Here is an 18,074-nt window from a genome sequence, read left to right as displayed (position 1 = left end):
AAATGAAAGGATTTCTGAAACCCAACATAGAGGGGGGATAAATGGATCCATTCATGAAGACAAAAGAGATAATCATAAGAAATAAGCTTCCTAGGGGCATCCCCCTTTTACAGTGAGGGGGAAAATGACTCTAGAGAAAATCAAAGATATGGCCACAGAATTAAAAAGGGGGACATGCGGAAGGTAGCAAGGAAAGAGAAGCTTTTACTCCAGTGAGCATACAACTCACGTCATTACTTTCTGAATATGGATCCAGAAGTCAGGTAGACACCATTAATATGGTGGAAAGAGCTATTGTTTCTGAGGTATGAGCAGGACAATTTTGATAATAAATGATTTGCCCCGCTAACCGGAAGCAAACGGGAAAGGAAGAGTGAAGGAAAATAAATGTTCCTCAAGGTAAGAAGTTATTTTCATGAAGTAAAGAGGAAATTGAGAGTGTATACTTGAATATATGATTGCATAACCATAGGATTTAACAAGCCATTACCGTTTTCCCTGTTAATGATGACAATTTGTCTCTAAAGGTAACTTGTCACATCTGATTTTCCATGGTGAGGTTGGTCCTCACTGCCCAGGTCACTTTATGGCATTCCTAAGGAGTGATTCCTGCTTTGGACTCAGCAGACTCATGACTTCTAATCAGCAACATCTCAGACTCTCCGTTTTGGCTGTGAGGCTGCTGGGCTCTCAACAAAACTCCTAAATAGGAATACTTACAAAACTTCCACGACTCAGCTGTCAGCCAAAGACAGAGCTAAGACACAGCTATTTTATTTTCTTGTGTAATATAAAGGTGCAGTTGTTTTCTACGCCAGATGTCAGAAGGACTTGTACCAGGTCTCTCTCTGTCTTCTTAAAAAAAATTTCTCAACAAAAAAAAAAACCACCTCAGGATGTCAGAAACAAAACTATCATAATTATCCTTTAGCATCACATATAAATTCACGTGTAGCTTTTAACAAATGCCGGTGTCTCGGCGGTGAGTATGTATGTTATGTGACAGTGTTTTCTATTCTTCAAAGTGAAGCAAAGCAGACAAATGCAACAACTGTTTCTTTACCTACTGAATTTTTCCCTCATGCTCTTGAGCCTCCCCGTATTGGTACCAGGCAGGTTTTCAGCACTGGCAGTCTTTGTCATTGTAGCTCTTTGGATGAGACCACCGAGGAGATATATGCCATTGTGCTTGGATCGGATGTGGCTGGCAGTTAGCAGGATTGAAACTGTAGCAGATCTAAGTCTCTTAGGCTGCTGGCAGGAAATCGGAGTTCAGTGAAGAGAACAGGGAAAGGATCTGTCTCATGCATCCTCATTACCCTCACTTGATTAGGCTGCCAGTCTGCGACCCAGAGCAGACTGGGCCTGGCTGAGTAGATTTGGTAGTTTTGGCTTTCCCACTCGAAATTCTTGCAGGTAGACCAATAGCAAGGAGGCATTGCCAAGGTCAGGCTGTTTTGGTGTGTCAGGATTACGTGAAAGCCAGGGAAGCGGACAGAGATGGGAGCATAGGGAGGTAGCTCCTTAGCATCTTAGTATCCTTAGCATACTAAGTAGGAGACTAGTAGGATGATCAGGGAATGCCCAGAAGAATCCAAGACAAATAGCAGGAGAAGGCCCAAACAGGAGAGTTTTAAAGTCTGCACCCAGTAACAGTTCAAAGAGGTCCCATGGTAATTTGAAAGACTGTTAAACTATGGAAATCCCAACCCACCCGCTCAACCTTTGGAGCCCCTCCCATTCTCTATGCAATTATGAGACCTTCATAGTTTATTTGGGAAGCCGTGAGGCCAAAGCACCTAGAAACTGTGCCCCCAGGCTGCTTCCTTATGGTTGCTCTCTCCTCCAGAAATGGTGACACCAGGCAGTTGCCCCCCCCCCCCCCCCCCCCCAGTGTCTAGGAGCTGACTAGTGATTATTACTGCTAGGAGATGATTGTCTATGGGCCTCTCAGCACATGTGTGGTGTGGCAACACTTAATATCCAGGAGTGTTAGGATGAATCCTCATTTCTGGCTTCTTCAGGTCTAAGTTTTTGTAGGCATGAGAGTAGTTTGGCTCCAGGGGTCAGAGCTACTGTGTCCCCCACACCCCTGCCCCGCCCCTCCATGCCAGGCATTGTGTCTGGATTCCCTGCTCTCCTTTCAGACCTGGAACTTATTCTCGCTTCCCTCTTCTCCCCATTTCTACTCATCTCACCCAGGCCATCCTGTTTTGTGGATGGTCTCAGAGTGCGGTTGGGGTTGGGTAGAGAGAATACACTTGTGCTGGAAGGCTGTGGGTGTGTGTGCACATGTGTATGTGCATGTGTACCCTCTCACATGTACCACTCGATGACTGTACATGCTCATTGACCCAGCCCTTGAAGAACTCTCAGTCTGTTTTATAGTATTTGTGTGTGTGTGTGTGTGTGTGTATTTGAATTATCTACTTCATCCTATCCCTCTACTAGATAAATAGGAGTTTACTCAGTGAGAGATGGCTGTAGTCAGTGGAGGTAGAGGAATAAGAAGAGTAAGAATTAATCTGTCATGAGTCCTCAGACAGTTCAGTGAAAACCAAAGCAGCACTCATTTGGCGAGACTCTGTTTCACGTAGTAGCTTAACTCTGATTTATTACATAAAAGTTGCTGGCAAATATGAACACTAATTCCACTCTGGTAACAACAGTGATTGAAATAATTGTAGTCTGTGGACAAATTGGAGAAAACAAGCATTAGTGGGTAGGTTGTCTTGGACCTCATTCCAAGAGTCCAACAGTGATCTTACGGATGTAGAGTTGGAAGAGATATTTAGAAGACATATGACTGGTTCGTCCCCCTGCCTCTCCTCCAGATCCATACTAAGCCAACTAGGCAAATGAAACTCTCTCTTCTGCTAAAGACCCAGGAAAAGAATACACAGCCTCCTGTGGCCACTCATTAAAGTGACTCATGGCTCTCTCTGTCAGGAAATCTTGGTTAATTATTTAGTATTTATGAGACTGTGTGGCTGCCTTCATGGAAATATAATTTCCCTGGTGTTTCTTCTTTAATATTACCCAAATGCAATGCTCTAATATATAGAATCACACCAGATGTTAGCTCACTGCACAACCTATTGGGCATTTGAATTATATTGCAACACCCGATAAAGAGGCAATAAAGCCGGTACAAATAGAAAATTAAGTGTGAAATAATCAATTCTATCAGGTTTTTGTTCATTTGATGATTGCCCTTTTTTTGGCATTTTTCTACAAACAGTAATTATTATCACTACTGTTATTACCTTAGTTTTAAAAATAACTATCACCTTTTCAGTGCTTAGTCTTTACTCATCTGACTTTATGCTCGCAACAGCCTGTGAGGTCTGTATCCTTATCTCCAGTTTACAGATGAGAAAACCAAGGCATGGAGGTGAAATTATTTGTCCATGACTGTGTAGCTAATAAGTGATAGAGCTGGGATTTTAACTTTTTCATCAAATTCCAAAAACTACCTCACTGCTATTTGTGCTTGAGGTCAACTTGTAATGCCCACATTTTGCTTTTGACTTACTTATTTGGGTACATAAGTGGATAAACAGATATGGAATGAAGATGAGGAGACCCTAAGTTTGGATAGCATATTGAAATCTCGTGAGAAAATTCAGAAGAACTCCATAAAAAAGTGACAAAGATTTCACCATGTGAGTTTTATGAAAACAAATTATCTGTGTGTTTATTGAGAAATCCAGTGTGTAAGGAACTGATGTATTTTGTTCTCTTCATCAGCCGTCTATGTCATATTTTTGTCTCTTGAGAATGCTTAATTATTAGGACCAATTATTCAGGTAGATACCCTGAGCCATACAACTGCTCTGAAGTCTATGGCTATCATTGTTCCAGGATTCTCCATAACAGTCAAAGCTCAAGGAGACAGAGCACATAGGATTCCAGAGTAGTAAGGGTTTATATATCGCCTCTCCATTTTTTCCAGTTCATTTCAGCATGACCCTAATGAGGCATGTGTTTGTGACTATTGGATCGCATCTCATCAATTGAGCAGAGGCATAATTGGAACCCTGATGCTGTCAGAAAGATTAATAGGCCTGTTGATACAAACACGTAACTGAAGATTTCCCAACAAGGCCATTTAACCAACTGGCTTGGGATCAAGTAACAAAAAGTGTTTGCTATTTGCATTAGAACCATTGCAAGGTCTAAAACAAGTGTCTGAAGATTTAGAAAAGGCTCCTTTTGATGCCATTGTCGTTAGTATTGATTAATGACTGAACACAAACTGCCCCCATCAACAATAATGTCTTAGAAGATAGCTACTCAGATGTTCTGGGATAAAGTAAAAATGATGGCCAACAGAAAAAGTTGGGTTCTGTTTGATAAAAGTAATAAAGCCTACACAAGTTATTGAATATATGCTCCACTCAGTGTAAACACTAAAAGCACCAACATTAGAAAGATAAGCTCTTAAGTACATAACTCTGACAAGGTGATTATAATGGGAGCACTAATGATAGCTAAAGGATAGAAAGCTTGCAGGTTGGATCCATTCAAGACCTGGGGTGCTGTGCAGGGTAGAAGACAATGTTCTATGTGAAGAATATTATTTTCTCAATGATTAATTACTGTCATGTCATTTGCACTAAATCCACTATTATCATTAACTTGCAACGTATTTTTCTGAGACCTAAAATTATATGAATAATAATATTGATTTCTAATTTGGAGTATATTGCAAAGACTTGTATTCCCTTTTAAAATTTTTTTGGTCTCATATTCTGATTAGCTAGGTGCTTTTATTCCCATTTTGGGGGCACCTGGGTGGCTTAGTCAATTAAGGGTCCGACTTCAGCTCAGGTCATGATCTTGCGGTCTGTGAGTTCGAGTCCTATGTCGGGCTCTGTGCTGACAGCTCAGAACCTGGAGCCTGCTTCAGATTCTGTGTCTCCCTCTCACTCTGCCCCTCTCCTGCTTGTACTCTGTCTGTCTCTCTATCTCTCTCAAAAATAAATAAACATTAAAAAAATTTATTCCTATTTTGTTGGCAGGAAAACTGAGGTACTTTGCTTATCCAGTATATCCAGACATTGCTAGGAAAACCTCAAATCACTTAGATTGCCTACCTCTTGATTGCAAATAGACTCCATAGTATCTGCGACTGTATAAACTTATATTTTTTCTTTATTTCAATGGAATGAAATGAGATGCAAAATTTACAGTCTGGTCCATAATTAGAAGTGTTCAAAGTATCTAAACATTATTCCATTAGTATGTCCATTCTTGTTCTTCTGGAATAATAGAGGGTGAGAAAAAATTGGGTTATCTTGAAGGTCATCCATCTTTAAGCAGATGGATACCTAGGAGTTATTTCTCAAGAAGCAGTGGAACTTATCCTCAGCAGATGGGGTCAGGCTTCCTGATGCCACTAGCCCCCTCAGGGGCCCAGGAAGCGCTTCTGGGGATTAGTAATGTCCCATATGACCATCTTTACAGAGCAGGGTTAGATACAGGTTGGGCAGATCAACTTCCTTTGGATTTTCCCAAACCATTTGACAAACACATTATATTTTCTAGGGCAGTTTTACCTCCTCTGTAAATCAGTCAGCCCTCCTCGTTTTTACATAAGCTCCATGCCAGGGTCTTTGGATATCAGAGGCTACCTCTTATGTTTCTTTTACCTCCCCAAGGATGTTGCAGTTCTTCTGGAACAGTAAGTGGCATGGCAGAAGGGATATTGGGTCTCTGTCCCAACTCTTCCACTTACCTACGTGATCTTGGGTAGGTTTCTGAGACTCTACTTCTCAGAAGCCTGCAAAATGGGGTTTATAACAAAATATCTACTTTATTTTGCCAAGTTGTAAGAACCAAATACAATAGTATGTGCAAACTTTATACAATTGACAGATATGATTATATTGGATTGGATGAGAATCAACATTACGAGATGGTTTAGAATTCTCACTCCTAACGCTATAGGAATTGACACATGGGAGACGTCAGCCAGGGCATGAGTAATTCACTGAGCTGCACCTTTCTGTTGGTTTTGAAGGCTGCAAAATGTTTGAACACAAAGAGGGAGGAACAATTTGAAGAGGCCATGACAAAAACATAGATTTAGAATTAAGAATGTGTGGGTCACACTCATGAAATAAGGAAGGCACCAGCTCCTGGTAGCAAAGGGCTTGGCCTGGAGCATGTGGTCAAAAATGGGACATGTAGTGAGGTTGGGTTTTAGAGGTCCTTCACAGCCACGGTTAGAGCTGATGCGGGAGGCAGGAGGGAGCCATGATGGTAGATGAATGACATCTTTTAATTAAATTAATCTGGCAACATTGCAGAGGTGAGACTAGGAGAAGAGCCTGGAATCATTAAGCTTACTGTATTGATTCATGTCTTCGGTGCTGTGGGCACTCCAGTGGTCCATAATCCTGGTGGGAATTGAGAAGGCTCCATCCAATTTAAAAAGGGACTAGCCACAAAAGCAAGGAGAGTTTAAGTGTTGGAAATTATTTCACAAAGTGCTACTTTGTTCCTCAGTTAGTCCCTTCCCTCTCATGTGATTATTTATTAAATCACCTCAGATATTTGCTGCTGTTGTTGTTGTCCCTAAACTGCTTAACATTTTGTTATCTCTTATAAATGATGGTCTCCATAACCTCTCCCCGTATATACCTTATCATTTTTCCTTTTAATCTTAAACAAAAATGTGCTCCTCAGGCACTCTGTTAATTAGAATGTCGTTGGTAAAGCTCACATGGTGGTATTGTAATTACTTCTCTGTATTGTCTTAATTTTTGTTCCCATCTGAAACTGAAAATATCTGTTCAACCTCTTGATCTCAGCAATTAGTTAAGTGGTATGCAGCTGGTTATCCGGGGGTGGGCTCAGATGTTTAATCACCTCTGTTCAGGTCTGAATGGGAATCTTCTCGAGCAGCGACACCTGTAATTAGTGTGTAGTTGCAAGAAAGTTCTTCCGGAACAGTGGCTCTCAACATGTGGTCGCCAGAAAAGCAGCAGTGTCTGGGAAACCGTTAGAAATGCAAATTCCCAGGGCCCCATCCTAGCCCTACTAAATCAGAAACTCTGGAAGGGGCCTCCCAATGCTTTAATAAGCCTTCTAGGTGCCTGCTAAAGTTTGAGAACCACTGTCCTGGAGAAATACCTTCACAAGGTTAGGAAAACAGACTTCAGAAAACACCAGGGGAGTTGAGAGGCTGAGAAGAGAGGGCAATCACTACCCTCTTGGAGGTGATGCAGATTTCCAGAGGAATAAGCATTGGAAGTGAGATTTTTTTTTTTTTTTGTCCTGAGTCCCTGCTCCTGGAAAGAAAACCTGGCTAGCTATTGTTTGCCCTATGCTTTGGAAAGACAAGTGTTTTTCTTTGTTTCTTTGTTTTGTTTTGTTTTGTTTTGTTTTGGAGAGAGAGGAGAGGAGAGGGGCAGAGGGAGAGAGAGAGAGAGAAAGAGAGAGAGAATCCCAAGGCAGCTCCACATTCAGCACAGACTCTGATGTGGGGCTCGATCTCACAACTGTGAGATCATGACCTGAGCTGAAACCAAGAGTAAGACACTTAACCAACTGAGCCACTGAGGCTCAGAAAACTTTGTCTTTGGAAAGACATGTACGTAAGTCAGTTTTTAGGAAGGACTATTGGATCTTCTGGCTCAAGGGTCTTCATTGGATATTTTAATGTTAAATAGATGAAGAAAGAGATCTATTTGCCACATTGAGTGAGTCTCAGTTTCCTCTACAGACACCTAAATACTGAAGATATCCTTATTTGATGGTCAAGAGGAAATAAGACCTCTGTCCTACACTGAACATTTAAATAAAAGAAGCAGGTCTTTATTGAGATTCTTTTGAAGGTGTCCCCATCACAGAGTCCTGGTCAAAATGCTAAGCTTGCCTAAGGTTTTAGTATCACCTTTGATCCATGGACTGTGGGAGTCTAAAAATGAAGAGTCCATCAGCTTACCAACTACCTTGTATCATCTAATTGATAAGTCATTAGTTAACCAGGAATAATTTAGGGAAAGTCCATTTTCTACTACCACGATCAGAACCAGTATACTTATTTAAATTCTTAAAACTCCACTTTGTTTTTTCTATTGGCAACATATATCCACATAAAACCTATTCTGATGTGGTCATGCCTCATCAGAATGCCAATCCAAATTTAAGTGTGTAATTCAGAGTTTCTTTTGTGTTAAAAACAAAGCGATTTGTTTTCTAGCTCTTGAAACTTCTGTGTGTCTAGACAAGGAACTCTCTTATTTTACATAGGAAGGAAGAAGAGTTTGTGTTTCATTTTCTATCCTACAATGAGCATTAATCATTTAGATAAAAATCTCTTTGGGAGGAAAATAAATCCTCGTTGATATGGCCAACCCTTTTATTGTTGAATTATGTATTTTCTTTTTATAAGATCAATGAACTTCTCCATGGGTTGTTTCCATTTGGGGAATGAAATGATGGGGCTTTAGAATCTCCACTCTGTGGTCTCTGATTGTTGGAGTTTGTGGACTGCAGGCACTCGGAGGATTTAACTCAGAGGGGATCCTGATAAAGGGTTCTACTGCCACTTGAGAAAACTAGGCAGGACATTTCTCCTTGGGCTCTCATGTAAGCAGGAAAGAGCTAAAAGTGATAGAAAACAGATTTTCTGATCACTCTGGTCCTACAGGGGTCCCAGAGGCTGGCCCTCTTTTATCCCAGAGTTTTCTGCTTCTCTTTCATCTTAGCAGAATATGCTCATATCATTGGTGAGTTCCAGCCAGAGAAAAAGCTGCATAATTTGCTCCTTTTCTTGCTGCAGCTCAAAGTCTAGGACTCAAGGAACAATGTGAAGCAACGACTAAATCAGGTCTGAATGTTTGAAAGAAGTACAAAAGAAAAGGTTTAATATGGTTTCAACATTGTCTTCTGTAAATTAGGGATGCTGTTGAGGTATATTTTTCAACACTGTGTCCTTTAGCATCAAGCCCTCTCATTGTTGCCATTGGGTATGGACAATATAGGAGGGGACAACAGAAATGACAAGGAAGGAAAGGATCAATGGAAAGAAGTTGCTACAGTCTAGTCTGATTCCTTATAGTTCTGCTTCTATTTATACTGAGCCAAAATATCCTCAATGGCATTGAGCTAACATCTTTCCCCCCACTCCCATTCTCTTCCACAGCCTAGCAAATGTTTTCCCTATTAGATACACTTTAAGGTTACTACCAAATTAACCACAAAGGCCATGGCATTAACAGGAGCTAGAAAATTCACAGGAGCCCCAAATAAGCCACCAAAAACTATTGTGTAGGCAATTGTAAGGTTATTGTTTGGCCTTGGTGAAGTGATAGTGGGTTTTCCATGATAGACTTGGGAGCAAAGAGTTTCTCTCTGTCCCTTTGACTATGACTATTAATCTTGATGAACATGAATTTCCACAGCTAAGTCACTACTGGTACAAGTAAAAGCTGAAGTGCAGTATTTACGAATGGAGCTGCCCACCCTCATTCTCTTGCTCACTCTCTTACACACACACACACACACACACACACACACACACACACACCTCATTCATTCTTCAGTAGCATATCATACCAGTGGCTTATGTAGCACAGAGATGCATTGTCTCTTTATCCCTTGCAATCTACAGTGGATTTCTGGTCAACCTAGTTCATGTACTTCTTTTCACTGCAACTCGAGTAGCTAAGAACTCTGACACCTTTGAATCTTATGGGTCTTGTTTTTGAAATGAAACAAAACACTGTCATGGCTTGGGAATTGCAGAAATGTCACTTACTAACTCTAGGCCTGGATTTTTTTTTTTAATTTAAATTAATACCTGTGTAAGGGAGGAGGCAAATAGCAATGGTTTGGCTTTTTGTGCTTCTGCCTCCTTTCAGCATTGGACTAAGCAAAGTCCATGCTGTCTCCCCTCCCACTTCCCCACCTTAGTGAAAACCTAGGAGTTGTCATTTCCTTTGTAAAAGAACTGTTTTTCAGTGTTTGCTCTTTGTTCAGTCTGCGTAGTTGGTAAATGCAAGTGTAGATAACTCTTAATGCTTGTCTGGAGGTTTTTCCGCCTATTTGTGATTTGGGAGATGACCAAGGGCATGTTTGACTTGTAATAGAGATGAAGAATGGATAAATCCAGTGCATGTAATATGATTGGAGAGTCCCATAGACTGACCCACTGTGCATTCCCATAATGCCTGTTGAACAACCAAGCATTGCCCTTGCAGAAGTACAACTATACTAACTGGTATTGCCTACAGTGATTTCCAAAATGGTGGTACTCAGAAATCCGACATCCTGCACTTCTCAAGGGGGCCCTCTCCTGGCCCGGAGGTCCATGTTGCTTCCCATCCAGGGAAGGTATTTTGCTTCTCCCCATCCTTCCTCCCCTTTCCCTCCCCTCACTTTCTTTATATTCCTGGCCTGAGTGTTACCATTTGCTTACTGATAAGAGTATACTATGAATTTTCATTTACAGCTTTGAGATACTTATGAGGCTTTCCTGCTTCCCACTCAGCCCCAAACTTGGGACTTTTCACACACTGATCCTCTGATCAGTTTGATGCGGGAAAGCACATGGAAGCCATGTACCAGTTTGTATAGTAGTACTGTTTTAAACTGTGTACTCTTGAACAAAGTAGAGTGTGCTGGGGGTTCGCATTGGCTGCTTGACACACACAAAGCCAATTAACTTGCATGCCAAAAAAAAAAAAAAAAAAAGAAAAGAAAAGAAATTAACCCTTAGAGTACTGCTTCAACATTTTGGTTTAAGGGTCTTGAACTTTACCGGTTAGGCAATGCTTCTTTCTCCAGATCCGAGTGCTGCACTTAAAGTCCATACTTAGTCTAGCCAGAACATCAACCAGGATCCTCTCTTCCACAGCTTTCCTGAGATGCTCCTGGGTCCTTTATTATTAATCAACTGATGGCATTAAAGAGGTCTAAAACATAGCCACTGTGTTTCACTGAAAATGGGCTCCACTTCCAGTGTGCTTGAGGGTGTGAGGGACTATTTTTAGCTTTGGTACGTGTCCTCTTAAAGAAAGAAGTCAGTTCTTTAAGGGTTAATATGAAATTAAGGAATTTGATGGTCTCTCTTGCTTGTCCTTCCTCCAAGGTGTCTGCATGATCCTTTTTAGATTCTTAGCTCACCTGTTGAATGATGGTAAAAAGTAATATATATATATATATATATAATTGCAAAAACAAAAGAACAAAAGACTGAATGGTTGAATGAAAAGACCCCTTGGCAATGCTTGCTTGATTATCACAGAGGGTAGAAAGACCAAATGTTTTAGTTAACGAATATTCATTTTGTCCTCTACCCCGAGCACCACTGCTACACAGTATTGTGGAAGACTTGATGATGCTTTTCATTTACCTCTTGCTTTTTCTTCTTCCTGTCTAATAGCCCAATAGAATCCTGCCAGAATTTCTACAAAGATTTCACATTACAGATCGACATGGCTTTCAACGTGTTCTTCCTTCTCTACTTTGGCTTGAGGGTAAGTCTGATCAGTGCCACCCAGTATCATAATGGGGCATCTTGGACCCAGGGACCATCCTTCACCAGCATCTGTTCTCGCAGAGATGAAGCCCAGTGTTTCCAGGGGAGACAACAGACCTGCGCTGTGATTTTCAGTCTCTGACAAAGACCTTTCCTCAACTCAGCATTTTCTGAAGTGCATGTTAAAATCTTGTTCCAAGGAGGAGAAACAGGGATTGAAATAACTATTTTGCCTTTGCTGGCCTACTGTTTCTCATCTCTCTAAATACGAATGCATTGTTGCCTTTAATAGGAACAAAAAACTTCTCTTAAAATTATGTTTATCAGGGTTCGCTTAACTGAATCCTAAGAGAACAGGTGTGAGGACTGAATCAAGGGGGTAGATTGGCCGAATTTGGGACTTGGGCATTTATACTGGAGCCTGTTTACGGCGATGGCGGGGGTGGGGGTGGCTGCATAGAGTGTGTATCACAGAGATTGTGTGTGCATGTGTGTGCACACGTGCATGTGTGAGTAGATGCATACGTATATGCCTTATTTACAGTTATATTTACGTTGGAGTCTAACGAAGATGAGACCACTCAAACTTTCCGATAACACTATTGAAAACCATAGGAAAATAGATTGCTGGGTATTTCTCCAAGGTTAACATAATATACAGTCACTCTCCAGAAAAGGCTGTATATCCAAATTCTAAGATAGAAACAGCCTGTGATTGGTATAGATATGAGAAGGACATAACATCTCCCTCCAAGCCCCCATGAAAAACCAAAACATAGCCTTTGGCAAAAGAACATAGTTAGAATGCCAGCATCATGCTTCTCATTTTTTTGTCTCCTTTTCTCTTTCCCCAGTTTATTGCAGCCAACGATAAGCTGTGGTTCTGGCTGGAAGTGAACTCTGTGGTAGATTTCTTCACGGTTCCCCCAGTGTTTGTGTCTGTGTACTTAAACAGAAGTTGGCTTGGTAAGTCAGTCTCTCCTCCTTTCTTCTTACTGGTTCCCGAACTGTGGTGGATCAGAGGCCTGGGCTGTCCCCACGGAAAGAAAGTTTTGTGTGAATGTGCACAACTCTTGGAGTTTGGGGGGTTAGTGAGGATAGTTCTCTTCAGAGCACTAGCCCAGGAGGATTCGCGCAGTGAGTGCTTCAGGTAAGGCAGTTTTCTCATTGTTGAAGCCTACGGGTCACACTGTCACAGCCAGGACCTCTGCCTTCATGCTTCTGTCATTTTCATTCAGCCTGCAGTTAGAACTGGACAAAGAAGAGCCTGGTACGAGGCCAACTTTCCAAGTAACTGATTCAGGTGCCCCAGAAGGCCTGCCTGCCGAAGTTAGCTTCTGTCTGCTTCTCGGTTTTATAATGAGTGGTTCCTGCCTGGTTTATCTAGAGCTAAGAGTTCCTCTGTGGGACAGCGTACAGGAAGGCATCTCGAGCCACTGTCTCCTTGAAGGAGGTGGAGCTCCCCTCCCGTGCTAAAGGAGGGGCTGTTGCTGGTGCTGTGTTCACATCTTACTTCCCGTATCTGCTCAACATGTCCCTTCCTGTCTGTCCCTGGCAGGTGACTTCCTGCATTACGAGCAAGACAGTTTGGCAGGAGAAGTAGTTAGCTCGAGGATGGTCATGGCAGCCAGAGGCATAGAGAGACAGCTTTGAGCTTCTCTTTGTTGCACTGAATAATTCTCTCAGAATGTTCCTGCTGCTGTAGGTCTACTGGGGGAAAGGGAGGCTGAAACAGGATTCAGAGGACTACTTGTGCGTCCAATCTGTATTTTTAGAAATTTTTGGTGTTACCTCAATTTTTTTTCAAAGTAATAGAAATAAAACCTTGGATTGCAAGTAACCTGTTCTGCAAGTGTTCCGCAAGACAAGCAAACATTTCTAAGAAATTTTAACTTGATAAACGAGCGATGCCTTGCAATATGAGTCGTATGTGAGGCTGAATGTCGCACGATCACAACTGAACCAACGGTTCTTGAAATTTGCTTTGATATACAAATGCTTTGGATTACAAGTGTGTTTCTGGAATGAATTATGCTCGCAAACCAAGGTTTTATGTATATTACATTCAGTATAAACATTTAAAGATGTATAAAGGAAATATCAATCATGTCTTCCCCGTTCTCACTGCCTTCTCCCTGGGATGCTCAGTGTTCATATACTTCCATATCTTTCCTTCATGCCCCATTGCTACAAACATGGATGTGTACATATATATGTTGTAGAGGAGGTGGTCTTTGTACAAATACGTGTGTCCATGACATTGCACTGGAATTTGGTTTTCTCACTAGCAAATAAATGATGGACATCCCTTCAGCTCTGTAATAATTCATTTTATTAGAGTTACACAGAATTCTACAAATTGTTGTATTGCAGTTCATTTGGACACAGCCCTAATGATGGACCACCTGATTATTTTCTTTTTGCACTGTAAACAATGTTTTAATAAACACCCTCATCCACACATCTGTGCAATTTTATTTCTCTAGATGGTTCTAGGTTCCTGGAAGAGTAATTGCTGAATCAAAGCATGCATATATTTTAGTTTGTACAGAAATTGATGGTTCACTTTTCAGAAATGTTGTGTCAAGATATGCTTCCACTAGCAGTATGTTTTTGATGTCCTTGCTAGCATTGTGAATTTATTACATGCCTCATCTCAAGTATTTAAAAAAAGAAGCACCCTTTGTATATGATGTATGCAATAATCACATACACACATATCTGTGTGTATCTATGTGTGTATATCCCATAAGGATTCTATTTTGGACGGATTTTCACATTAGAATTGTATTCATTCACTCAATGGAAAAGTCATCATCCTTGATTTGAAACCTGCTTGCTTAGATTGGGTTTTCCAGCCAGCTTGATGAAACCATCAGAGCCACTCACAAATCTGAGAAGTAACCTGAATATGCTCTGGTACTGAGGGTCCCAGCTACCTCAGCTTGACTGTTAACTGGCTTTGTGACCTGGGGAGCTCACTTTTCTTTCACTCAGCCTGTTGTTTATAATCTGTAAAATAAAGGTTAGGTTAGATGATTTCTCAGGTACTTTCAGCTCAGAATGTCTCTAGGATTCTTGCATTGTTCATGAGAAATTTGGCATCTAGGTTGTTGGGAAGGACTGGGAAATTGGTGAAATCAAACCATCAACATTCCTGAGTCAAAATTACATATGGGTTGCTAACCATGGTTCATCCTAGACCATCCTGTTGCAAAGAGTATACACACGCATGTGTGCACACACGCACACGCATGTACCCATGTACCCGTGAGCGTGCACAGACCCTGAAAAACTCCAGACAGACAGAGAAAGAAGGAAGGGGAAGAGGAAAGAAGAGAGGAAGGGAGAGAGAAGGAGGGAGAGAGGGAGGGAGGGAGGAGGGAAAGGAATCTGCCTTCTCTTCCTGCCTTCTCTTCTCTTCTCTTCTCTTCTCTTCTCTTCTCTTCTCTTCTCTTCTCTTCTGTTCTCTTCTAATTACTCTGTACACTGGAACAACCACTTTGCTTCTGGACCCTCAGTTTTCCCTTCTGAAAAATGGGAGGTTTGGACTTAAATTATCATCTAGTCCCCACACTTCATGAGTTGGAATTTTATGTCAAGTTCCATTCTCTCTTGGTCCCTTGTGGTCCTAGGTGACTGAGGATAGTCCTTCATGACTGGTGGAGACACCCTCCTGTGCAGCGAGCAGATCTCACCCCAGGGTAAGGGTATAGAGCCAAGTCTCCTTGTGAGACTAAAAGCATCTTTGTGTCAGGAGAACTTGGATATTTTAAAAATTCATGCCTTCTTGGGAATGATTTAATCCTGATTTTTGGCTTGGTGTTCTCATCTAGTGAAAAATCCACCAGAGTGAACAGGAAAAGGGGAAGAAAAAGAAAAAAGAAGAGAAATGAGATATACTTTTGCATCTGCTATGGTTTCTCTTCAAAAATTAAACCTTTAAAATATGCTTCAATCGAACAGTATTTATTAATACCTACTATGTGCCAGGCACTTTTCCAGATGATTTGGAAACAACAGTGAATAAAATAGCATCCTACCCCATAATGTTGCAGTGAGGGAAGAACAGGAAAAAAATGAGCCCAGTAAATAGGCAATTTATACAGTGCGTTAGGAAGCATAAGTGTATTGAAACTGAAAACAGACCAACAAACTTTTGGGCTATAAAATCATAATAAAAATACCAACAACAAATAACCTTTCCCCCCTTGTAGGAGAAGGCATCCTTAATGAAATGCTTGTGGTTCTCAGCCCCTTGGGTGAGCTCCACCACTGGTCTTCCTGTTATGGAAGAGAATTCAGTAGAATAATATTTCAAGGAGGTTTCCGTGTCTGATTTAATACATGGGTTATTACATCGTGAAACAGTTATTGTGCTGATGAGCTGCCAAATATAAAATGAACATTCTCATGAGATATGGCTTAGACAGTAGAAGGAATAATCCCATTAAATGGGGGGCATTTCAGGAAGTGTTACCCTCCTCCTGGAAAATGAAAGGGTGCTGCCTTTACTGGTTGAGGTTTGGCATAAGCTGGGGAAAAGTGCAGTCTGTTCTATTTCTCCTGCACACACCTGCTGAGCTCTATGACACAGGGGGCTGCGCTATAGCTGGAGTCATGTGGGTGCAAAACAGAACAAGGGCTATGACCCCCATCCTTACCTTTGCCAGAGCAAAATGCACACCACATTTGACTTCTTATCATAATGTATGGTTGCATATTATATAGTATTGTATTGGTTTACTTTATGTATGTATTATCTTAGTGCATTTGATGGTGTATTGATAATAACAGCTAATTCCAGTTCTACCATGTGCTGGGAACTCTGATCAGCCCCTTACATATATGAACTCACTTCTCAGAAAAGTCCTGTGAGCTGGGAGTTACTTTCCCCATTTTGCAGATAAGGAAACAGATTCAGCGACGATAGCTCTTGTCCCAGGTGGCGTAGCCTTGGAAGAGGTGGAAGGGGTGATTTGCCCCAGATTTGATCTGATTTTATGTCTGTATTCATGCTGTTCTTCTGCCTCTGTCCTTAGCCTTGAAAGATTGGGGGTTTTGAGGACTGCGTTGGGGTGAGTGAGCTGATTTGGCTAATTTCTGTTGGCACTTCTCCATCTCTCCTTACTGAGAGAGATTCACTTCGGGCAGGCAGGGAGGGGAAGAGCTCTTATTTAAGAACACACGTCCTCATGACTCCTCATCCCCATCCCACTCGTCCTTGCCCACCTTCAGTTTCTAGAGTTGTCACTAGGACCTGGGGAACACATAGAGCTTGTCTGGTGTCTCCCGAGTCCCAAGGTACCTTAGCACCTTGGGGATCAGATCTGTTCCACCTGAGAGAGAGGGAGAGACTAGAGGCTTCCACACATGCTGTCAATAGAGCAGAGTGGGTCAGAGCCAAGCTCTGGGCTACCACCTCAATTCACATCTTGGCTTGGCCAATGGGTCACCTTAAGCAAGGTTGTTTTACCTGTCTTAAACTCAGTTTTCCACCTGTCCAATGAATGGGCAGTACTCACCTCACAGGGCTGCAGAGGGGATTTTGTGAGGCAGTTTAAGTAAAATACTATGTACCTAGGACGGGGTTCACGATGATCCCAGGCTTCTCTTTCTAACCTACCTATCATATTTTAAAGCACCAAGAAAGAAAACAAACCAGAATGGAACCAAAAATAAGGCAGCGGGATGTGAGGACATCCACGTTGGCAGGCGGCAAGTCTCTGCTTATTTTAATTCCTGTTCCCACACACACCAGCTTATTCATTTTTGTTTCTCTCACCAAATCCTTATCCTACCTCACTAAAATAAATGTACCTTGAAATGAGAGATGTATTTTATTTTGAGACTAGAATAACATGCTGAGGAGAGCTCTTCTGTCTGTCTCATTTTTGGGGGAACTGTATCCCCAAGGTAGGTCAACAGACTGTGCCTCCTCTGTGTATTTATTTATGTGGTTTCATTGAGGGTCATTTTGTGTGGTTAAAAGGAGAGAGGAGAGAAAAAATAATGATGCACTCACTGGCCACTCATCTCGCTAGCTTTTTTTGAGTGATTACTGTGTACTCAGCACTGAGATGAGGGGACCATGTCTGGCCACCCTGTTTTACTATGTTTTACTATGATCTCCAACATTGCCCCTCTTCTCTGATTAATGAAATCAGGGGATGGTAAGGAGCCCCAGGCTTTGAACCCAGGGTGGAAAAACTGTCAACTATAAACGTACCTGTTCCTCTAACCCATGTTAGACTTCAGCACCTCTGGAAAACACTGCTACAAAAGAGAGAACTCTGATAAAAAATAGAAAAATGAGTTAGTGCCCAGCCACAAGGCAATTAAAATGATTTAAGATATCTGCTTATAAATATATGCCCGGGCAGTACCTTTTTTGTGTCAAAAGGTGATAAAAACAGGATTTAAAAAAAAAAAAAAGTTCAGATCCTCAAAAACAACAACAAAAGGACAAAACGTAGTTCCTGTTTGAGACTGAGGTTTCAATCTAGTTTTAGAACCAAAATAAACACGCATGCAGCAACAGCAAGTAACACTGCCCGCTGTATAATTAAGTCCCAAATTG

The 18,074-nt window shown here is 41.5% G+C and overlaps 1 protein-coding gene across 24 annotated transcripts in view; it reads left to right on the top strand.

Annotated features, from left to right (window-relative positions):
• The window catches only part of KCNMA1 (potassium calcium-activated channel subfamily M alpha 1), a 739,980-nt gene that overhangs the window by 420,760 nt on the left and 301,146 nt on the right, over window positions 1-18,074 (top strand). For all 24 annotated transcript variants that reach the window (XM_086680076.1, XM_086680093.1, XM_086680079.1 and 21 more), the window contains exons 4-5: window positions 11,399-11,492; window positions 12,349-12,460. In XM_086680076.1, the coding sequence (XP_086536202.1) occupies window positions 11,399-11,492; window positions 12,349-12,460 (206 nt within the window). The remainder of the gene's footprint in view (window positions 1-11,398; window positions 11,493-12,348; window positions 12,461-18,074) is intronic.

Source organism: Puma concolor, chromosome D2 (assembly GCF_028749965.1).
Source record: "Puma concolor isolate L17-30 chromosome D2, mPumCon1.1.hap2, whole genome shotgun sequence".
NCBI classification, from domain to species: domain Eukaryota; kingdom Metazoa; phylum Chordata; class Mammalia; order Carnivora; family Felidae; genus Puma; species Puma concolor.
This window is presented reverse-complemented; position numbering and strand designations above follow the sequence as displayed.